The sequence below is a fragment of the Danio rerio genome, chromosome 10, assembly GCF_049306965.1.
Source record: "Danio rerio strain Tuebingen ecotype United States chromosome 10, GRCz12tu, whole genome shotgun sequence".
In the NCBI taxonomy this organism is placed as follows: Eukaryota; Metazoa; Chordata; class Actinopteri; order Cypriniformes; family Danionidae; genus Danio; species Danio rerio.
The window spans coordinates 2,022,501-2,047,664 of record NC_133185.1 but is presented as its reverse complement, the minus strand read 5'-3'; the positions used below and the strand labels follow the sequence as shown (position 1 = coordinate 2,047,664).

At 37.4% G+C, this 25,164-nt stretch overlaps 3 protein-coding genes across 5 annotated transcripts in view; 2 read left to right on the top strand and 1 right to left on the bottom strand.

Moving 5' to 3' along the window:
* Positions 1-2,759, bottom strand: part of sgsm1b (small G protein signaling modulator 1b) — a 40,423-nt gene extending 37,664 nt beyond the window's left edge. For both annotated transcript variants that reach the window (XM_073914320.1, XM_073914321.1), the window contains exons 1-2: positions 2,501-2,759; positions 2,359-2,402 (exon numbers count right to left, since the gene is read on the bottom strand). In XM_073914320.1, the coding sequence (XP_073770421.1) occupies positions 2,359-2,402; positions 2,501-2,507 (51 nt within the window). In that variant the 5' untranslated portion in view covers positions 2,508-2,759. The remainder of the gene's footprint in view (positions 1-2,358; positions 2,403-2,500) is intronic.
* The window catches only part of LOC141376283 (uncharacterized), a 778,518-nt gene that overhangs the window by 458,457 nt on the left and 294,897 nt on the right, over positions 1-25,164 (top strand). The gene's annotated exons all lie outside the window — the stretch shown is intronic.
* nup155 (nucleoporin 155) overlaps positions 4,826-25,164 on the top strand; it is a 39,552-nt gene continuing 19,213 nt past the window's right edge. The window contains 16 exon segments of one of the 2 annotated variants that reach the window (NM_200156.1): positions 4,834-4,936; positions 6,034-6,200; positions 8,634-8,771; positions 10,925-11,021; positions 11,096-11,166; positions 12,493-12,585; positions 14,071-14,334; positions 15,448-15,521; positions 15,601-15,692; positions 16,110-16,207; positions 17,325-17,593; positions 18,148-18,318; positions 18,653-18,763; positions 20,508-20,602; positions 22,361-22,446; positions 23,791-23,853. In NM_200156.1, the coding sequence (NP_956450.1) occupies positions 6,059-6,200; positions 8,634-8,771; positions 10,925-11,021; positions 11,096-11,166; positions 12,493-12,585; positions 14,071-14,334; positions 15,448-15,521; positions 15,601-15,692; positions 16,110-16,207; positions 17,325-17,593; positions 18,148-18,318; positions 18,653-18,763; positions 20,508-20,602; positions 22,361-22,446; positions 23,791-23,853 (1,864 nt within the window). In that variant the 5' untranslated portion in view covers positions 4,834-4,936; positions 6,034-6,058. 2 annotated transcript variants of the gene reach the window in all.

Here is a 25,164-nt window from a genome sequence, read left to right as displayed (position 1 = left end):
GTTATTTTACCCAATTCTTGGTGTTATATATACGGACTGAACCTGTGTAAATTTTTTTGTAATTAAATTAATAGTTCCAAATGTAACCCAATGTTTGGGTTAGTCCACATGTTATTCAATTTGGGTTTAAATAGCCCAGCTTTCTTAGAGTGTACACTTGGAACAAAAATGATTTTTTATATGACCAAAACTCATTTATTTCAGTATGTAAACACAAACAATCTATAAATACTCATATGGACACACTTAATTTTAAGGCACTTTATTTTAAGGCACAATTCTTGCTATAAATGATGACTTTTACCTCAAAAAAGGTAAATAAACTTCTTATTAATAGTCATCAGGTAGTAGTAAGGGTTACGTATGTGTAGGATTAGGATAAGATTATGCAGAATATATACTGTACTTTATAAGTACTAATAAACAGACAATATCTTAATAATATGCAGGTAATTAGCCAAAATTTATATAGCACCACTGTATTATCATATATAATGTTTGGGTTAGTCCAAATTTTTAAATAACCCAGCATTTCTTAGAGTGTACAATTAAATCAAACATGACTTTTAAACATTTTTTAAATAGTAATTTTCAGAAATTGTGTTTTATTATTAGTATTGAAGTGTACAACTGCAAAAAAAAACTGTTTCTGAAACATCCTAACAATACTACTGATCTGTTTTTGGCAAATTAACATCACGATTCACTCAAGTTGCTACAACGTGATGTCGGCTTATAATTAGTATGTTGTGTGATGATTATTAATGAGTGTAAATAAAAACATTCTTCATTTATATGAATAAGTGAATCAGACAAACGCTGCATTTGCATAATCAAGAACATTCTTTGAAGTACTACACAAATATAATGATATATAAACACAATCCAGACACAGTATGCATAAAAAATATGGTCACAGTGTATTTAAAGGTGCAATTCTTGCTATTAACTATGACTTTTCCCTCAATAAACTCCTGATTTATAGTTATTATGGTGATAGTTGGGTTTAGTATTGGGTGGGATTGAATCATGCAGGATATATACTTTATAAGTACTAATAAACAGACAATATCTTAATAACATGAAGGTAATTTGTGTTTTACTGCTACTACTACTACTAATAAGCCAAAATATATATAGCACCACTGTATTATCATATATAATGTTTGGGTTAGTCTATATTTTTAAATAACCCTGCATTTCTTAGAGTGTACAATTAAATCAAACATGACTTTTAAACATTTTTTAAATGATAATTTTCAGAAATTGTGTTTTATTATTAGTATTGAAGTGTACAACTGCAAAAAACTGTTTCTGAAACATCCTAACAATACTACTGATCTGTTTTTGGCAAATTAACTCTTCATGATTCACTTAAGTTGCTACAACGTGATGTTCGCTTATAATTAGTATGTCGTGTGATGATTAATAATGAGTGTAAATAAAAACATTCTTCATTTAAATGAATAAGTAATACATAAATATAATATAAACACAATCCAGAGACACAGTATGCATAAAAATATGGTCACAGTTTATTTAAAGGTGCAATTCTTGCTATTAACTATGACTTTTCCCTCAATAAACTCCTGATTTATAGTTATTATGGTAATAGTTGGGTTTAGTATTGGGTGGGATTGAATCATGCAGGATATATACTTTATAAGTACTAATAAACAGGCAATATCTTAATTACATGCAGGTAATAAGCCACTAGTTAATAGTGAGAATTGGTAATTAAACTAACGTGAAACCAAAACTATAGCACCACTGTATTATCATATTCATAGCACAAATATGAAAGACTCCAGCATTATCTTTTGATAAACCTTGTTAATTATGCGCTGACTAAATTAATGGCTGTGACAGAGATGTCAGTACTCTTAATAAACACCACACACACACACACACACACACACACACACACACACACACTGTCGTATGTTTCCATACATCGAAAAGCGACTCAATTAGCATGACACGTCTTCATCATCATCATCATCATCATCACATTGGACTCTTTAAGAAAGCAAATGGCTGAAGAAGGCATGATTCACTCTGGTGCCAAGAGGACAAACGCAGCAATGACCTTGTTTACATGCTCTTCTTTTAGAAAAGCACACCGTGTGATCATGAGGACACGTAAACACTGCATTATGATGATGATGGTGATGGTGATGATGATGATGATCGGACAGGTGATGTGTGTGTCAGTGCACAGATTTGACACATTCACCACCTGCAGATTGCCACCATGATCATATCGAGCGATGCACAGCCTGTATTGATCATCCATAGCCAATATCTGATAAACGGTAATCACATATAAACACACACACACAACAGCAAGTCTCCCACCTCCTTCTTGACGTTGCGCAGCAGCCTCTGACGCGTTTCTGATTCTGTAAACAAACACACACACACACATACATATAGCTATATATAGACAGATATTGTACATTTAGCTGTTCGTTTTCAAAACAGAAGCTGGATGTCTGACCTCCCATGGTTGCAGTCTTATGGGCTACTCCGTGTGTGTGAGGACGGATGGATGTGCGCAGGATGACAGTGTGTGTCCTCGTGAGTCAGAGCTGCGCGCGCAGGGTGTGGCGACTCACAACACCACCATCATCATCATCATCATCATCATTCCCCTAAATATAAATAAATATGACTGATGTCCCGGCGACGTCTCCGCGATGTCCCGGCGATCTTGCGATGCTGGAGTTCACAAGCGCTTCTTCTTCTTATCTCTCACTAGTAAGTCAGGTTGATGATGTTTTTGAGAGCTGCTCCGCACAACCCGCTGCGATTGGACACACTGAGCGCCAATCAGCGAGGCGAGCAGCTCTGCGGACACGCCCACTTCTGTAGCTCTGCACGCAGATCACACATGCGGAGAACAGGCGACACTTTTACATCATGCACCTGCTGCACATCTGCTCATCGTGTGCTTGCGTGTTTATTTATTTACCATTTATAAGATGTGTGATGCAAATAACCAAATAACAATAATATAATGATAATAAAGATAGAATTAAAAATAAATAAATATATCCAACACATGCAGCATATTTCTATAAACATGAATACAAAATGTAGCTATATAACTTATGCAGCGCACTTATTTATATTAATTACTTCTAATTTAATTTACATTACGTTATTCAGTTTTATTTTCATGCTACAGTAATTTGTTCATTCTTACATTAATTTATAATAATTTCTTAATAATAACTTTCATTCTTTCATTTTGCTTCAGCTTAGTCCCTTGTTTATCAGGGGTCGCCACAGAGGAATGAACCGCCAACTATTCCAGCATATGTTTTACACAGTGGATGCCCTTCCAGCCACACCCACTGGGAAATATCCATATGCACTCATTCACAGATACTCATACACTACGGCCAATTTAGTTCATCAGTTCTCCATGGTGGATGTGTTTGGACTGTGGGAAAAACTGGAGCAGTCGGGACTTGAATCAGCAAACTTCTTGCTGTTAAGCGGTAGAGTTAACCACTCTGCCACCATGTCGCCAATGTATTATATGTCTATACAAATTTTAAACACCTTTTGTTCATACCTAAATGTTTTTCCCCTTTTTTTCATCTATTTAAAATAAAACTTAATCTAATATAAAGTCTCTCTCCGTTTCTCAGTTCAATTCAATTCAATAGTTGCTTTATTGGCATGACAAATGTTACATATGTATTGCCAAAGCAGTTATAAAGTTACATAAAAATAAAAGAATATACATATTTAATAAAAAAAAACACGTAAACACATTAAATAGTAGTAGTAGTAGTGGTAAAAAAGATATATACATATAATAATTAAATAAAAATATAAATAATATATCATATTGTAATTTAATATATCATATCATAATTCAATTTATCATCTTATTTTCCAATATATCTTATTATTATCCAATATATTATATCATTCATATCGCATTATTCATTTATAACAATAAAATAATAATAGATCAGAATACACTGCACATTTAACAATCAACATACTAGGATAAAACAGTAACAACAACAATAATAATCAGTATATTTACAATGATTAATTTATAATCATTTAGATGTGCGTGTGCGTATGTGTGTGTGTTTGCATGTTTGCAAGCGCATCCTCTCTCTCTCTCTCTCTCTCTTTATATATACTTATATTGATAAATATGTCATAATTTAGTAATTTTTCATATAATAAGTCACAGTTTTATTTTATATGGAATATTATACATTTTTTATTTTCAAGTTTCTTATGCTGTAATGCTATTTTTATAATTTATATTATATTGATATTATGTTTAATTCTATTCATTTAAAAATTAAGCTATTGATTATTCCAGTCATTTTAAGTATTACTATACTCATTATTTTATTTTCTATTGTCTAAAGTAAGTATGTTTTTTTAAATTAGTAAATTGATTATGTGTTCAATATTCATTTGCATGGTGGATTACATTATTGTTTATTATTAATCGAGCTTTTAGTAATTAACTGATAAATATATATAATTATAAATATATATATATATATATATATATATATATATATATATATATATATATATATATATATATATATATATATATATATATATATATATATATATATATATATACACTACATAATTAAATATAATAAGTATATACTACTTTATATATTAACTATATAATATATATATAAATATATATAATATATATAAACACTAAATTATTAAATATTGATTGATATAATTATTAAGGTTGAACGCAGGTGACTTTTATTTTGAAGCACGGCGGTGTTTTGCGTGCGTTTCAGCGCGCTTCACGGGCACTGCTGCAGTCACACACGCACGCGCTTGGCGGGAGTCACTGAAGTCCACAAACTCTCATCCTTCTTTCGCTTTCAGCTGATATTTTATGAACATTATTTTTCGGCCTGTGGTGAGTTGTCTTAATCAGTGTTTAATGAGAGCTCAGGTAAAGCGCTGTCTAGTATGTTCCCCATCTACCGGCTACTGTTGTATTTTGAATTAGCTGTGCGGCTAATGCTATTCAACATGTTTTGTTGTCAAATTACAATCGAGTTCTGTTTATTTTCATATTAGGTGAATAAAAGCACATGTAAATGTTTGTGTAGGATGTTTATATATGGCTGTTATAACAGTAACAGGTGAAAACGTTTCAGTTTATATTGAGGGAAAGTTGATTTTATATTCGCACATTGGTTCAGTGACAACTTGTGACACGCTCACTATGTTGTTTACCATGGTACTTTGAATATTCGGTCTTAAATCTTATGCAAGTATGACTTCAAAACTACATTAGCACAGTTTATTTGGCTATTATCTACCTATTCATTTACTTCGATGGTCATTGACAGCTTATATGATTTCCCTATTTAGAATTTACGAATAATACTTTTCTGAAATGATATTATTAAGAAGAAAGCCTGAATGTGTGCATATATAACATTATTTAAGACATTTAAAGGCCTAACTAGGGTAATTAGGCAAGTCATTGTATAACAGTGGTTTGTTCTGCAGACTATCCAAAACTAATATTGCTGAAGGGGGCTAATGATATTGACCCTAAAATAGTTTAACATTTTTTTTTTAAACTGCTTTTATTGAAATAAAACAAACAAGACTTTCTCCAGAAGAAAATATATTATCAGACATACTGTGAAAATTTCCTTGCTCTGTTAGACATAATTTGGGAAATATTTATATGTAAAAAAAAATTCACAGGAGGGCGAATAATTTTAACTGTATATCGGTTTGAATAATCGTGATTATAATTATGACAAATAATCGTGATTATGATTTTTCCCATAAATGTGCAGCCCTACTTTCTGCGATAGTGTCGCAGGCATGATATCCATTGTTATGAACTACGCCACATTACACAAGGAGAAACGATTGAATCTTGTGTCACAATGCCTATTTGTTGTTTATGAAACCCCACAACACTCTACGTCAAGGAAACCGTGCTGGAATTGTGTGACAAATTGATGTGATCTGACCGGTGTGAATGTGCAGGTGGTTGGTGTGGTGTGCAGTGATCATGCCGTCCAGTCTGGGCTCCAGCAGTCCAGCAGCAGTCCTTCAGGAGGCTCTGGAAAACTCCAGTCGCTTGATCGACCGTCATCTACAGGAGGATCGCTGTTTCCCAGACCTGTCTGAGCTCCTCAATGTCCCGTCACACAGTAAGTTCATCATAAACTGCGTCTTTTTAATACATAATTAACACTCATGACTGGGTTACCACAAAATCAACACTGACCTTTGTTGATACAGTGTTTAGGTCGCAGATGTAAAGGCTTTTAAATGCCATAATAGCAATACCAAAGTAATAATGATTAGGGATGCTCCGATTCTGTGATCAGATATCGACTTTGGTACCGAATTTTTTTAAGGATAGTTCACCCAAAAAAGGAAATTGTATTCACTATTTGCTCACCCTTAACCTGTTGAACACAAAAGAAGATATTTTGAAAAATGTTGAAAACCTGTAACAATTGACTTCCATGGTAGGAAAAACAAATACTATGGACTTGAATGGTTACAGCTTTGCAGCTTTCTTTGCAATATCTTCTTATGTGTTTAACAGAAGAAAGAAACTCCTGCAGATTTGAAACCAGTAAATGCTAAATCCTCTTCACTCACAAAGTACCTGATATTTAACAATAATAATAGGTTGCACATATCCAAAATGAAGTAATACCTTCTCTAAAAATATTTGATTAAATTAAAGTTAATAGAATAAATCTTTACTAAAATGCAAATCATCTCTGCGAGCAAAAGTGTGATCGGGAAACATGACTGGCAGCATTTTGATGAACGTCTCTTTTTAGAATAAATCTATCAAGCTGTCTCAGAAGTGTGTTTCAAGTGTGCTTCAGATTTATCTCTTAGCTTTTTGTCTCGCATCACATCGCTGACATGCAGGAGGTTTGGATCTGCCTGGATCTGATGAAGAAATTGTCTGATTTTCGCTTCGTCTTTATTTGTTGATTGAAAATATCAGTACCTTTCCGTCTTAGTTTTAGTCCGTCAAAAAGCCTTTTATTTAGTCATTTAGTGAAAAAAAAATGAACAATGAAGGACATTATTCATCAAAAAATGAACACTGCTGTGCATGCAAAATTACTTTAGTACATTTAAATTGGTGCAAACTCATCTTTGAACTCTTAAGGCCGGCTCACCGTTTTTTATTTAATTTTAAAAAATTTTTAAAATATTTTTTTTCTTTATTTTTTTTCTTTTTATTATATTTTATTATTATTATTATTATTATTTTATTTAATTAATTTATTTTTATTTATTTAATTAATTTATTTTTAACTTTTAGATTTTTTTTGTATAATCCTGAGCGATTGTAGCATGTCATACTGCACGAACATGGCTCCTATGTCACACTGTAAGATCTCAGCAGTCATTAAGTCAGACTGAACGACAATGAAGACTTTCACTAACGCGTATTCTGAAATGACTCCTCACAGCAAACGTAAACAATCTGTTGCGGCAATTTTGCATACAGCAACTCAATAATAAAACCAGGAAGAAAACACAATTCCCCGCGGCCATTTGAATTGTCGCATGAATCACGTCATCAGATTCTGCGCTCCTATTGGTTTTTGTATTGACGCTCATCACAGCTGTTGTCACACTGCAGGAAAGTGTCTGAAATCTTCTGGCACTGCCAGAACTTCATCAGAGGAAAAATCTGATCGCAAGGGGCACTAATCAGCTGTCTGTGAACATGTGAAACCAATGATCAAAGATCACAGTTTTAGGATTTTAGGAATCTTTTAGGATTTCCCAAATTTGTCTCAGATTATTAAATCAAGGCTGAAATCTCATAGTGTGAGCAGGGTTTTAAAGGGACAGTTCACCCAAAAAATGAACGTTCTGTCATCATTTTCTCGCTCTCTAATTGCTTTAAACCTGTTTGAGTTTCTTTCTTCTGTTGAACACAAAGGTAACCTGGAAGAATGCTGGAAAAACAGCCACTGACTTCCATAGTAGTATTTTTTTGTTCATACTGTGGGTCTCGATGGCTGTTTTTTTTCTCCAGCATTCTTTGCAATGTGTTAAACAGAAAGCAAAAATCATACATTTACAGCCACTTTAGCGCAAGTAAATGATGTTTTTATTTTTGGGTGAACTATCCCTTTAATATCAGGTTTTCTTTATATATCATTATTTTTGTTTTTACAAGTCATATTTTCTTTTAGTCTTGAATCAAAGTTACTAATCTTTTCTGATTGTTGTAATCTAGGTGTGTCAAACTCAATTCCTGGAGGGCCGCAGCCCTTCACAGTTAAGTTCCAGCCCTGCTTCAACACACCAATCTATAGGTATAAAACAAGACTGAAGCACTCAATTAGTTTGATCAGGTGTGTTTAATTAGGGTTGAAACTATACAGTGCAGAGCTGTGGCCCTCCAGGAACTGAGTTTGACTCCTGTGTTGTAATCTATCGTGAAGGCAAGATCAACGGTTTACAAACATGACAATCACCAACTTCAAATCAACATTTGTTCTTGTTCCAGAAACTTAAAGCATCACTTTAGGGCAGACAAGCAAACCACATCTTACTTTGCTGACTGTAGTATGCTTGTGTTGTTTGTTTTGCAGACATGCCCTCGCTGTCTGGCGTGTCCGACATGGATTATCCTCTGCAGGGTCCAGCACTGATAAGCGTGCCGAGTCTCCCAGAACTCAGCTCCATCCGCAGGGTTCCTCTGCCTCCAGAGCTCGTGGAGCAGTTCGGTCGTATCCTGAAACACAAAAGCCTGATTAGAGCTGTGGTGAAAAGTCTTTGTGAAATCGATTCTAGGGCTGCAACTAACGATTTTTCTAATAATCGGTTAATCTGTCGATTATTTTTCGATTAATCGATGAATTGAGAGAGAAAAAACATTAATTTCCAAACGTTTATTCAAGAAATGTCATCCCTGAGCTGTTAAAATAATAATAATAATAATAATAATAATAATAATAAAATAAAAAACGAAGTAGTTTTGTCCTGTTTTCAATCCAAATTTCGAAATATTTTTAAATCAAGATGCATACTAGACACATGAAATAGCAAAATAAATTATGTCTTGTTTTCTAAAAAAAAAAAACTACTCAAAATTGATTAATTGCTTAAAACAAGCTAAACTGGTAAGTTTTACCAGTTCACATAAACGTATAAGTGATCGTGATCTATAACGTGAGATGGTCGTCACCATGGTTACTTGCGGCCGCTCGTTTGCCGCATTCATAAAAGCAGAACATGCAGGATTCAGCACGTAAATTCACCAGTTACTCCCCAAATACGTGCAAGTAAGTGACTGGTGAACTTGGAGAAGAGTAGATTCAACTTTATAGTTACTCTCACTATGTGTAAAGCCTGGTTTATACTTCTGCGTCAAGTGATGGGCGTGACCCACGGCGCATGCAACACGCGTAGCTGTGCATTTATACTTCTGCGCGCTGTCTCTGTTGGTCTGCATTAACACTTCCGAAACGCTAGTGGGCAGTAAGGTGTAAATGTTCCTCTGTGTCGAGTTTCTTCGCTGCTGTTTTGCTTTTCCTGAACACTTCCGGGATGTACAAGTGGCTCAAACTCGCTCATTTTGAGGCAGGAACCGGCGGACGTGCAACAACTTTAACTAAGAAGTAAACACAAAACAAAACTTTCCATCCGGAGCTCCTTCACGGGCCTCCACACTTGTAAACAATCGCTCCATCGGGCTCGCACCATTCGCGCAGCTCTCAGTCCCGCCCAGACTCATCAGCGCTACCAAGCCGACCAATCACAGAGCTTGCGCTATGCGTCGCTGTGACGTGTAGTTCAATTTTTTGAGAGGTGCACGTCAGCGACGCCGACGACCACGGTGAAGGGCTATGCGTCAGTGCCGTAGCATACATGTGTGTTTGACACAGAAGTATAAATCAGCCTTAAAGTGTATCTGATATGATTAAAACACATCAGCAAATTATATTTGAATGGTTAATAGACTTCCTTCTGTATTTACAAACTCTAAATGTTATGTTTTACTAGTAATTGTGTGTATTTACATGTCTAAAACATAAATTAAGCAGTAGGTGGTTAACGCTGCATAATTGTGATAATGGTTAAGTGGGTTTTGTTTTGGAAAAAAAAAGAAAAAACACTTTTCCGACGGCCCCTTACTGAGAGCTCTGCCCAGCACGAGCTCTCTCTGTCTCAGCGCCAGACACCGCGCCAAAGCCCAGTTTAATTTTCTCAGTTGCCGCTCTAAAGGGAAACGAAGCTAACGCTAACTTGTCATGCTTGTCAAGCTGGATAACGAGTAAAACACCAGCACCAGGGACTTTACGGTCCTCACTTCAAAACGGAACAAAATTAGGACCCTGCTGTTGAACTCCCTTCCTCCTCACCCCGTCTATGTGGCGCCAAACTCTATCAGTGCGCGAGAGAGACTGTGTTCACTCCGCTTCACGCTGCACTAAAGTGTTTTTTAATAATCAAACGTCTCTGTGTCGCGCAACACTACGAATCGATTATGAAATTCATTGGCAACGCTTTTAGTAATCGATTTTTACCGATTTAATCGATTCAATGCTGCAGCCGTAATCGATTCTGAGATTTTCATAATGCATCTTTATTTTCTCTTGAGTGGATTTTGAGGATGAATTTTACCAGAATATGGTGCTGTATACTTTACAAATATCTGTACGGTATTAGTGAATACATGTTCATAGTGAACTGTTTACATTAATCTCATAACATAAAAGCCAACCTGCAGGATTCATGTAAACAATCGCTCGTCCTCATGAGCATATGAGTATACAGTTCAAGAGAAACAAAAGTTTCCTATATCGTGATGTACACCTGAAATGAGAAAGCCGTTCATTTATCAAGCTGTTTGCAATGCCTTAATTGCCGCTATAACCAGATATGCAGTGCAATTGCATGATGGGAGTTTTCCCTGAGATCTCCAGAGCTTGGCTCACCATTGATAATGATATCTTCATGTGGAATTATGAGGATGGGTGAGTATGGATGCATTGAATGTCTCAGACGTGTGATGTTCTGTCTGATTAATTTCGCCTGTGTGGGTCTGCAGGAGTGATGTGGCGTATTTTGACGGACTCAGTGAAACCATACTGTCAGTTGGACTAGTCAAACCAAAGCCAGGTTAGTTTTCTGTAATTTTTAAAAAAAGTTTATATGTTATATATATTAAATATATTTATATGTTAAATTATATTAAATATAATTGTTATATTATATTATTTATTTATATATATATATATATATATATATATATATATATTTATATATATATATATATATATATATATATATATATATATATATATATATATATATATATATATATATATATATATATATAAATAATATAATATAACAATTCTATTTAATATAATAATTACAATTTTTCTTATTTTGGTGTTTCTCGTATTATAAGTGAATTAAATTAGACATATTATTATAATTTTTAATGAGCTACTTATTATTTTAATACTAATGTAGCATTTTATTTTGTTATGACATTTAGAAAGTGATTAATTATATATATTATATAATATGTTATTATATATAATATAATTATATATATTTGTAAGTGGCTAATATATATTAGCAATATCACACAAGCAGCAGTGCAATTATGGCTGTATATCGGCACTGCTGGGAGGTGTGCATTGGCTCGAGGCTGCAGGCTGAGTGTCTTAGTGTCCCACCAGTGCTGATATATAGCCATATTGCACTGCTACAAGTGTGATATTGCGTTTATACAACAGTTTGACAGCACAGTTGTTTATTTAAAAAAGAAAAACAAACAGAGTGTCAAAAAGCCTTTTGTATGAGGAACTACTTTCTTCCGCCCCTCATTCACATCTGCAACTGGTGTTAGAACAGCAGAAATTGTTGCTACTTCACCAATGTCGCCATAAAGCTAGCATTTGAATGATTCTCTAGCATAATGTCTAAAATGCCATCAGTCTGCAGAGATTTCCTAGTATTTCTCTATTGCAATTGGGAGATCACAGTAGTTAACCCCGATAAGGCCAAAGCAAACAATACCAGATGATTATGGTATAAATACAGCACTACAATAGACAAAAGGGAGGGATCAAACTAGAATGTCACTTGCCTGTTCTGTAACTGTTTGTTCAGCTGTAGTATGAAAGGTACGCTGACAAAATGCCGGCATTTGTTGCCATCTTGTGGCAGAACATGAGCTGTCTTTGCTCTGCTCAGTATGACTGGCTGATGGCCGTGAACGCGCTAAATCTCCAATATTGTAAATATTTAAAAAGGCGCTGTCCTTATAAATAAACTGCATAGTTGCAATCTAAACAACTGCATTCTTGACTAAAAAGCCTCAAAAGTAGTATGTTTTATTAGTATGCTATTTTGTATGTAACATGTATCGTTTGTTCCAACAAAAGCCTACATAAGTAAACGTTGTACCAACATGTTTAATCGTTGTTTCAGGTATTTTTCAGCCACACATTCACTTTCTGCTAGTGTTGGCCACACCGGTGGATGTGGTGATCCTGGGTTTGAGCTTCCCAAAAGTGCAAACAGGTGAGAATCATGATGATGTATCGACCAATCAGCATTAAGCCATGTATGTTTGTGTGTGTCGATGTTACCATTAGCGCACGTCTATCAATGTTACCATTAGCGCACGTCTATCAATGTTACCATTAGCGCAGGTCTATCAATGTTACCATTAGCGCACGTCTATCGATGTTACCTTTGGCGCACGTCTATCATTGTTACCATTAGCGCACGTCTATCGATGTTACCTTTAGCGCACGTCTATCGATGTTACCTTTAGCGCACGTCTATCAATGTTACCTTTAGCACACGTCTATCAATGTTACCTTTAGCACACGTCTATCGATGTTACCCTTGGCGCACATCTATCATTGTTACCATTAGCGCACATCTTTCGATGTTACCTTTAGCGCACGTCTATCGATGTTACCTTTGGCGCACGTCTATCATTGTTACCATTAGCGCACGTCTATCGATGTTACCTTTAGCGCATGTCTATCGATGTTACCTTTAGCGCACGTCTATCATTATTACCTTTAGCGCACGTCTATCATTATTACCTTTGGCGCACGTCTATCGATGTTACCTTTAGCGCACGTCTATAGATGTTACCTTTAGCGCACTTAGATAGATGTTACCTTTAGCGCACTTCTATCGATGTTACCTTTGGCGGACGTCTATCATTGTTACCATTAGCGCACGTCTATCGATGTTACCTTTAGCGCACGTCTATCGATGTTACCTTTGGCGCACGTCTATCATTGTTACCATTAGCGCATGTCTATCGATGTTACCTTTAGCGCACGTCTATCATTATTACCTTTAGCGCACGTCTATCATTATTACCTTTGGCGCATGTCTATCGATGTTACCTTTGGCGCACGTCTATAGATGTTACCTTTAGCGCACTTATATAGATGTTACCTTTAGCGCACTTCTATCAATGTTACCTTTGGCAGACGTCTATCGATGTTACCTTTGGCGCACGTCTATCGATGTTACCTTTGGCGGACGTCTATTGATGTTACCTTTGGCGCACGTCTATCGATGTTACCTTTGGCGCACGTCTATCGATGTTACCTTTGGCGGACGTCTATCGATGTTACCTTTGGCGGACGTCTATCGATGTTACCTTTGGCGGACGTCTATCGATGTTACCTTTGGCGCACGTCTATCGATGTTACCTTTGGCGGACGTCTATCGATGTTACCTTTGGCGCACGTCTATCGATGTTACCTTTGGCGGACGTCTATCGATGTTACCTTTGGCGGACGTCTATCGATGTTACCTTTGGCGCACGTCTATCGATGTTACCTTTGGCGCACGTCTATCGATGTTACCTTTGGCGGACGTCTATCGATGTTACCTTTGGCGCACGTCTATCGATGTTACCTTTGGCGCACGTCTATCGATGTTACCTTTGGCGCACGTCTGTTGATGTTTTCATTAGCTCACGCTTGTCGATGTTACTATTAGCATTAGCTTATGTATGTGTTGATGTTCTTGCAGGTCTGAATGACAGTACGTGTGGAGCGATGCAGCTGCTGCCGGACCCGCTGTACACCATCCCCACAGATAACACATACCTGCTGGCCATCACCTCCACAGACACGGGCCGCATCTTCATGGCCGGTAAAGATGGCTGTCTGTATGAGGTGGCGTATCAGGCAGAGGCCGGCTGGTTTAGTCAGCGCTGCCGGAAGATCAACCACTCCAAGAGCAGCCTGTCCTTCCTTATCCCGTCTCTGCTGCAGTTCTCCTTCTCTGAGGACGGTGAGAGGTCTACTTGTTCAGAATGCTGTTTCAATTGAGAAATTAAGGAACAAATCAGCATGCCTCATTACATGGAAAAATAAAACGTGCAATTTAACTTCGAATAAGGGGTGGGGCTTTATATTAGCATATTGATGCACTTCCTACTGAAATGGAATATGGAGTAGGGAGTGGGGCTTTATTTCAGTATACTGATGCGTTTCCAATTAAAATTAAATATTGAGTTGTGGGTGGGGCTTAATTTCAGTATACTGATATGTTTCCAATTAAAATTAAACATTGAGTTGTGGGTGGGGCTTTATTTCATTATACTGATAGATTTCCAATTAAAATTAAATATTGAGTTGTGGGTGGGGCTTTATTTCAGTATACTGATGCGTTTCCAATTGAAACTGAATATTGAGTAGGGGGTGGGGCTTTATTTCAGTATACTGATGCATTTTTAACTGAATATTGAGTAGGAGGCGTGGATTTATTTCAGTGTGTTGTAATTCCAATTGAAACGGAACATTGAGTAGGGGGTGGGACTTTATTTGAGTTTGTTGATGTACTTCCAACTGAAACTGAATATTGAGTAGGGGCGGGACTTTATTTTAATATATGGATGTACTTCCAACTGAAATGGAATATAAAATAAGGGGCGGGGCTTTATTTCAGTGTAATGTGTTTCTAACTGAAACTGAATATTGAGTAGGGGGCGGAGCTTTATTTCAGTATACTGATGTACTTCCCACTGAATATTGAGTGGGGGGTAGGGTTTTATTTTAGCATGCTGATGTACTTACAACTGAAATGGAATATTGAGTAGGGGGTGGGGCTTTATTTGATTATGCTGATGTACTTCCAACTGAAATGGAATATTGAGTAGGGGGTGGGGCTTTATTTGAGTGCTGATGTACTTCCAACTGAATTGTAATGTTAAGTAGGGGGTGGTGCTTTATTTGAGTATGCTGAATATATATATGAATGTGTTATATGAAGTGTCCAACATTTGATTAATAGAGTGAGTTATAGATTTCCATGATGCTATACGCTTGTTCTGTCACAGAAATCATACTTTGTTTCTCTGAAAGTTTGTCCTTTTATTTGATGTTTCTCTTTTTTCTTTTGTAGATCCTGTCGTCCAAATTGCTGTTGACAATTCACGCAACATTTTATACACGCGCTCAGAGAAGGGAGTTCTGCAGGTGTGTGTCTGCATATTGAATCTCATCCAGCAGTGTTATAGGGATGTTCATATGTGTGGTGTTTTCTGCTGTGTGCCAGGTGTATGATCTGGGTGCTGATGGGCAGGGAATGAGTCGAGTGGCTGCCATTTCTCAGAGCTCCATCGTCTCTGCTGCAGGAAACATCGCCAGGTACAGCTTCACCTCTGCTTTCTGTACACACACACACACACACACACTTATAGAAACATTTCAGATGAATGAAAAAGACTTTCAGTTTTTTTATCGTCAAACTCATTCAATTATGGATTATTTAACATTAAAAGTATGAAAACTTATGAATCATAAAGGCATAAAAATCATAAAAACCGTTTTGTTTTATAAATGTAATAAATGTTAAAGCATTTTATTATTACGTATTAGTAGTATTAGTGTAATAAAATATGTATTTTAAATGAAAAACAAAATCTAATCACATAGTATAGTCATTCAGGGTACCATGAATTTATTATCATAATTATAACATTATTATTATTATTATTATATAATTAAGTATGATGCATTTAAATTAAAACATGTAATGTGTCTTTGCCTCTTTTTTTCTCCCAGGACAATTGATCGCTCTGTGTTTAAGCCTATCGTTCAGATCGCAGTGATCGACCGCTCGGAGTCTTCAGACTGTCAGCTGCTGGCCGTCACTCATGCAGGTACAGACACTTCATTCCTTCATTAATAGACAGTATAATTTTTGGTTGATATGCATTTTTAGTCAGCATTATTAGCCCCCCCAAACCCTCCATCCCCCCTATATATTTTAACAGAGAGAATATTTTTTCATAATAGTTTTACTAAAACGTTTCTTTTTTTATGACTACATTTTTATTTTCTTTTTCTTCAATAATTTCATTAACATTTTACATCCTTTTAACATCCCCTTATCCCTACAGCAGCAGTGCTGTCATTGAGTATTGCTATCATAGACCCAGTAAACACAAATGCGTATTAATAAACTCTATAGGAACAGTAACAATACAATAAAACATAAATAAATAAATAAATAAATAAATAAATAAATAAATAAATAAATAAATAATTACATTTATATTTATTTATTCCTTTTCCAAAAATGCCAAGTAATTTCCCCATCTTCTCTGTTAAACATCCAATTTATTTAGTATTCCATGTCATTTCTTCATATGCTGCCACCTTCCCCAGTTCTGTAACCCATTCTTGAAATGATGGTGGACCTACTGAATGCCATCCCCTCATAATAATTTGTCTTCCGATCATAATACTTATTTGAATCCATTCACACATCTTCACACCAGGTCCCAATACAAACGGGTCTCCTAATATATATATATATATATGTTTTTACTAACACATTTCTAATAGCTGATTTATTTTCTCTTTGTCATGATGACAGCACATAATATTAGACTAGATATTCTTCAAGACACTAGTATTCAGCTTAAAGTGACATTTAAAGGCTTCACTAGGGTAATTAGGGTAAAGTTAGGGTAATTAGGCAAGTCATTGTATAACAGTGGTTTGTTCTGGAGACAATCCAAGAATAATACTGCTTAAGGGGGCTAATAATATTGACCTTAAAATGGGTTTTAAAAAATAAAATCTGCTTTTATTCTTGCTGAAATAGAATCATTAAGATTTTCTCCAGAAGAACAAATATTAGAGGAAATACTGTGAAAAATTGCTGAATCTGCTTAACATCACTTGGGAAATACTTGAAAAAAGAAAACAATGTGCACTGGATTGATTCTGTCTTCAACTGTACACACAAGTGTGTTTCTGTGTGTTGTGCAGGTGTGCGTCTGTACTTCAGCACCATACCGTTTGCGCCACCCAACGCTAAGCATGTGTCGGCTCGACCCAGCATCCTGGCGCTGGTGCACGTGCGTCTGCCGCCAGGCTTCTCTGCGTCCTCCACCCTGCAGAAACCAGCCAAAGTGCACAAGGCTCTGTACAGCAGAGGAGTCTTGCTGATGGCCGTGTCCCAAACGGAGGACAGTGACCTGCTGTGGTGCATCAACCACGACTCCTTCCCCTTCAAAAAACCCCTCATGGAGGCTCAGGTCTGACACTCTCCTTCTAAATGTGTGTCCTCTGGGTTTTTAGTTTGTCTTTTAAAAGGGGAGCTATTATGCAAAAATGACTTTTATATGGTGTTTAAACACAGTTGTGTGTCAACAGTGTTTGGATTTAAGCAGCTTCTAATAGGAAAATATTAAATTAATTGTATTGTTTATAATCAGACTTGATGAAAACAGTCTGCAGAAACACTTTGATTGACATTCTCCCTTTGTACGTGTCATCAGAGGGGGAAAGCCCCGCCCACTAGTGACCATCTCTTCCTCATTAGCATAGGACGTTAGTCCTGTTTGTGAATCTGCCACTATGCTGACACACAGGCATCTCTAGCTCCGCCCTCTTCTGAAAAAGAGCACAACCTCATTTGAATTTAAAGTAAATATGTGCAATATGCTAATTATACCACTATGGATGGAAAGGCTTTTACACACACATGTCTAATATATAGTCACACACAATCATATAGTAGATTAATTTGTTTAATAACAATACAAATTATTTGACACTGACATCATTTTATCTTTATCTCTTCCTCCAGATGACGGTGAATGTGGACGGCCACTCGTGGGCTCTGTGTTCAATTGAGGACAAGAAATCCCCCAGAATCCTCACTCCTCTAAATAAAGATCTCATTCCGGTCACCGATTCTCCTTTAGTCGTTCAGCAGCACAATGTCCCACCACAGAAGTTTGTCCTCTTGTCTGCTCAGGTATGATTTGGCTTTTTCAGTTGATCTCCAGGAAACAGACACTCATGTGGGAACGGTGGGTGGGGCAAACAAACTCATTTGCATTTAAAGGCAAAGCTACAAAAACTCCCTCTGACCCCGACATTGACATTTTCAGCAGGCCGTAATAAATGATCTGATGGGTATTTCGAGCTGAAACTTTACAGACACATATTGGAGACACTAAAGTCTTATCTTCTTGTAAAAGGGGTAAAGTAGGAGCCCTTTAAATTCTGTGATGGTAAAATCCTGGAGGGACCGACTGATGAAATCCTTCATGTAGTTGTTCTCTTATGGTGTGTTTTACCGCCTGTAGGGGAGCCACATCTTCCACAAGCTGCGTCCCGTGGATCAGTTGCGCCACCTGCTGGTGAGCAGCGCTGGAGGCGAGAGCGAGGAGATTGAGAGGTTCTTCAAGCTGCACAGGGTGAGTCTGATCTTCATGTTCTCAATGCAGAGAGCAGGGTGTCCGCGGGGGATTAAAAAGTCTTTCAATGCCTTAAAGTCTACATGAACTCAAAGCATTTTTCATATTGGGATGCAGTTGCTAGAAAAAAAGAATATTAAATGGGCAAACAGTGGCTGTGGCTTTTTCTACTGTGAGCTAATTAAATGTGGTAAAGTAGGCATTTCATTCAGAAAGATGAAGAAAGGGGTTTGGGGAGAGTTATTATAATCTAACAGACAGTATGTAATATTCTAATTGATCATTTGCACTATACTAGTATTCAGCTTAAAGAGACATTTAAAGGGTCATGAAAGCCCCTCGTTTCAGCAGGGTGTTTTCACACCTCTACTTTGGGAAAAGTCTGAAAAGTGGGCGTGTCCAGCTCTGTTTAGGGGGGAGTGTCAGGGGAACTAAAGTGGGATGGTGTGGGAGTGTCTATTTGGGCGCGCTGACTTTCCGAGTCAAAACACACACACACAGGGGAGAAAGTGACTGTGTTTACATAAACATCTGTAGTCGAATTATTTGCCAAATTATTAAATGGTGGACTTTAACTGCAATTTGCCTCTTTCATTCAGGGAATTCATTCATGTCCCTCCCGATAAACGTGATATTTGATTCGAGGAACTGCTCTAAGCGTGTATTTTTCATGCAATGTTTGATACCGCACGGCGAATGAGAGAAAAAAACCTCAGCATTTCCCGGAAACTTAGATGCACACGGCAGGTAGCGACAGAAAGCAGTGTGTGTTATTCCGGTCACTAAATGCAGTGAAAATCCTACACGAGGTTAAAGTTTGGTTTTGGTGCTAACATGTTTAAACTCGGTGCAATGGTTAGTTTGATACGAACAAACTGAATAAACAAAGAGCACTGGTCGCTCACTTACCAAATCTGTAGAAACAGGACAATCACCAGCAACTAGAGCCGCGTCTTTATTAAGAGGAGACGAGCAGCGAATCCAGATCTCAGCGTTTGCAGATGAGAACAGCTCTCAGGTAAACAATAATCCTCCTTAGACACGTAAGTCATTGTTGTCGAGCGTCGCGTACACTGTTAATCCACACGTGACTCCAGATGAGCTCTCACAGAGAGAAAATAAAAACAAAACTTAACGGCAGCAAACTATAAAAGCAACACTTCACGCTTGTTTTGCCAACACAACGTGGCGTCTCTGTCGTGTAAACACTGTGACAGTAATGAATATTAATAAAGTTGCACAATAGAGCGCGCTGATTGGTTTGAACCAAGCCTTACTCATGCATTAATGCAGCACACTGTAAGACATAATAAGACACACTCTGGCACAGACGTCCAGTCTGCACGCTGGAATACACGCTATTATCTCATGACCGTGACGCAGCTTCAAAAATTCGTTTTAAACCGGAAGTCCGAATTTGCTTGAAATAACGCAAAAACAACCAAATTACACTTGTTAGTGAGATATAGGTGTCCTAATAGTGTTTTTAGCAGTGTGGGACACATATACGACTGTCAACAGCTCAACACATGTGTTTTGGTGTTTTGTGACCCTTTAAAGACTCAACTTTAATAGGGAAATGCCTGATTCGGCAGCTGCTTGAGTAACAAGGTTCTAAAATGCATGCGCTGATACACAAACCTGTTTCTCTTGTGTCCTATCTGCTTTTTTATTTGAATCCCTCGTGCATGTGTGTACCTGTTATATGCAGCCCTGTTAATAACTGTGTGTGTTCCCTGCACAGGAAGAGCAGGCGTGTGCCACTGCGCTCATCCTGGCCTGCTCCAACGCCACCTGCGACCGAGAGGTGTCTGTTTGGGCAACGAGAGCCTTCTTCAGGTCAGACAACAGAGCGTTTTTACCTGCTGTAGAATCCAGGAGGACTCACGTTTTTACTACTTGAAGATACTCCCACATTCTGCATTTGTGAAAGCATTTTAATTATGTAGCATCTACTGTTAGATTCCTGTGAGGAATTTATTTTATTCAGTTCATTCATAAGCGATGTAGAGAAGAGTTTTTCCAACACCTTTTTAAATGTAGTAGTATTACTAATTAATTTCTAATAACTGATTTCTTTTGTGTTTGTCATGATGACAGTACATATTATTTTACAAGACACTAGTATTCAGCTTACTGTGCGTTCACACCGAAGGCGACGAGAGCATCAAAGGTCTCTCTGGGTCTGTCTGCCTCTAGTTTCGGCATCGAGAGCATCAAAATTTGCTGCATTGATCTCCTATTCATAGGGGCCATTGCAGCATATCAGATCAGTTACATTCCTGCATAAAACATGCTTTCTAGCGTGAAAATGTTGCACACTTCTTATCAAATTCATTTAGCTATGGAAGATCTAGTTACATGTGGTCAATCTTTGCTCCACTTATCCAATTTGTGTCCATATATCTGAAATATCCTGAAGCAGCAACACTGTTTTGTATTGTCGCTTGAGATTCCCGCTTTTAAAGAAAAAAAAAATAAAAATAAATAAAAAAAAAAAATATATATATATATATATATATATATATATATATATAACATTAATGTACATCAGTAACTCGCCAGTAACATTTTTAATGTATGTCCCTGTAAGAAAACATTGCAAATAATTGGAAATCAGACGATTGCAATAATCAAACCCTTGGGAATGTGTGTGGTCGGAACCAAAGTTTACAGTGACTGTGTTCTCTCAAACGATGGACTTGATTGCTGACTGATTGAACCTCGTCATAGCTCATTACCATAAAGTTGACTTGATTTCAGCTCTCCTTGACGCCAACACCGGCAAAGACGTGCTGCTCCTCGCCGCTTATCGCCGCCGGCTCTCATTGAAAATGAATGACTTCCGGCTACTTTGACGCTCTCGCCGCTTTCAGTCTGAACATACAGTTAATGTGACATTTAAAGATGTAACTAGGTTAATTAGGTTAAAGTTAGGATAATTAGGCAAGTCAATGGACAACAGTATTTTATTCTGTAGCTAATTTAGAAAAATAAGTATAATGTTCTATTGCGTTACGTGCCGATTCTTTTATTGAGAACACAAAGTCAAATCAGCCTAGATAGTCAGGTTTGCTCCTGTTGGTGTAGATCAGGCATGTCCAAACTCGCACCTGGAGGGCCGGTGTCCTGCAAAGTTTAGTTCCAACCCCAATCAGACACACCTGGGCTAGCTAATCAAGCTCTTACTAGACTTTCTAGAAACATCCTTGCAGGTGTGTTGAGGCAAGTCGGAGCTAAAATCTGCAGGACACCGGCCCTCCAGGACCGAGTTTGACACCCTGGTGTAGACAATCTGGGAACCTGCACTTGCCGGCATTTTGTTCCAGGAGCGCAATACCTAGGTCAACCACTGGGTGTCAAACTTGCATATAGCACCTTTAAAATGATAAAAAAATAAATAAATCAAATGCTGCTTTTATTCCAGCCAAACTGAAAGAACAATACTTTTTTCCAGAAGAAAACGTTTATAGGAAATACTGTTAAATATTGACAGTTTTAATATATACAATTTAACCTTCAAATGTATTTATTTCACTTGGATTATTTTATTATTGTGTGTGTTTTGCTGATTTGCCCTGATGTGTGTTCGTGCAGGTATGGTGGAGAGGCTCAGATGCGTTTTCCATCCGCACTGTCGGCCCCGAGTAACGTCGGACCCCTCTTCAGCTCACCTGTGCCAGGTAAAATAAAAAACAACAAAAAAAGCAGCGGTCTGCCACACCGAATCGTCCTTCTAACCCCTAACTATCTGCAGTCGATCAGTAGGGCTGTGCAATATGACGTTATCACATGGACAAAATAAAAAGTCTATCATTTGATAATACGCCACACCAAAATTCATCCCGTCACGGCTACATTAAAGCTTCTTATTCAAAATATTCGGTCGTTTTTTAAATAGCAGGTTTAAATCGCACCGGAAAAGTAAGTGAATAATAACAGCGCAAACTTTTCTGTGAGCGTAGTAGTGCTGCGCGTTCTGTTTAACCCTTTAAGATGACGAGCTGACAGACTGACTGACAGGTGCGTGATGCGAGAGACCAGCAAACACGGCGTAGCTTTCAGGTATGATGAACACTGTTTTCGTAAATATACTGTATTTATAGATATAGGTCTGTGGCTCTGCATATAATGACTTTATGTTGCTGGAGTTTATAGCCGTTTCAGGACGCATTAATGCCGCGGTCCGCTCCGCAAGTCTATCGGAGACATTCATAAATATTCCTAGCAAATCTAATAAATGTTGACATACTCGGTACATAAACGCACTCAATCACACTTCAGCCGCGTTTATTTGAGGGCGCACAAGAAAATCTGCACTTGAGTAGTGTATAATTGAGGGTGTGCAGAAAGTTTTGCGCAAGAACAGAGGAAATCAGCGCTCAAGCAGAGATTGAAATGCTCGTAGGCTATTACATGAATGCGATCTCGACTGAATATTGCGCCCACGACATCTGTCAATGAAATAACGCCACATGTAGTGGTAGATCTGTGTAAAATGGCCAACAGCGTCTGGCGCCACAGCTAGAAAAAGTCTTGTTTACTATTTATACTTTGTGCAAAATTCCTTTCCATTACGACGAAGCAGACAGAAACAGCATCGTGAGAAAGCTGCGATCTTGAAAGTATCTGGAATAAGGCTGTAACATAAAACATGTGGAAAAAGTGAAGCGCTATCAATGCTTTCCGGATGCACTGTATATATATATATATATATATATATATATATATATATAATTAATTACTTAATCTAACATTTGCCCTGAAGATCTAAATAAAATATGATCACATATGAATGAGTACATTTTCAAGTATATACTTTCAAATTAAAAAAAAATTAGTCCTTTACATGTGGTCAACATACCAATAAATGGATTAAATGTACTTAAACCGTACTATATCTTGATATATTTGATTATCAGGATATGAGATGACTTATAATGTGATATGAGACTTCTGTCATGTCGACCAGCCCTGTAGTGTTCAGTGTTGACTAATGTCTAATCTGTAGTCTGCTGTGATTGTAGGATCCCCCATGCCCATCGGCAGCCCATTACCAAACCCCAGTTTTCTTGCCACTCCTGCCCCAGGTATAACAGCAGCCGCTGATCTGAGTACTGTAGGGCTGCACCGCCTCCAGAAACAACTGACAGCACAGTTAAAGCCGATTAATACATCTGCAGTATTATTCATCATATATGTGATGAAGCAGGAAGTACTGGCTGTTTATTTACTCACCCACAGGTCATCTAAGGTGTAGGTGACTTTTGTTTACTCCAGTAGAACTTTACAGAAGCTGTGATGCTCTGTGATTTAAATAATGGCAGTGAATGGTGACAGGTTTTTTAAGGTTAAAGATAAACACATTCAACACACCATAGGCCCAAATCAGTAACCGTGGCTCCTCATGACTCAAATGTTTATCACACAAAAACCAAAATATCACCAGTGTCAGTTTCTTCTGCAGTTGTGCAGCCCTAGTGTGCTACTATTGTTTATGATGATTAACCGTTGTCTGTCTGCATGCACTCCCGGTCCACAATGCATGTCCTTCATGTGTTCTTCTTGTTGTTTTGCATGTTCTCCTAGAGTAATACAGTCTGATAATCCACTTCTCAGATGTTGATTAATGTAAATATTGTCATTCTACAGCACAGTTTCTCAATCTTGATTCTCGCGACACACCAATCTGCATATTTTGCACTTCTATCTTATTTGAAGTCTGCGTGAACTGAAAGTTGCTGAAACTTGTTTCTGTATGTTGATGTGCTTCCTACTGAAACTGAATATTGAGTATGAGTGGGGCTTCATTTCAGTGTGTTGATGTACATACAACTGAAACTGAATATTAAATAGGGGGTGGGGTTATATTTAAATATAATGATGTACTTCCAACCTAAACTGAATAGTGAGTAGAGGGCGGGGCTTTATTTCTGTATGTTGATGTACTTCCAATTGAAACAGTTTCGAGTAGGGGGCGGGGCTTCATTTCAGTATGTTAATGTACTTCCAATTGAAACAATTTCGAGTAGGGGCGAGGCTTCATTTCAGTATGTTGATGTACTTCCAATTGAAACCATTTCGAGTAGGGGGCGGGGCTTCATTTCAGTATGTTGATGTACTTTCAACAAACTAAATATCGAGTAGGGGCGAGGCTTCATTTCAGTATGTTGATGTACTTCCAATTGAAACCATTTCGAGTAGGAGGCGGGGCTTCATTTCAGTATGTTGATGTACTTTCAACAAACTAAATATCGAGTAGGGGCGGGGCTTTATTTCAGTATGTTGATGTACTTTCAACTGAAACTAAATTTCGATTAGGGGGCGGGGCTTTATTTCAGTATGTTGATGAACTTCCAACTGAAACTAAATATTGAGTAGGGGGTGGGGCTTCATTTCAG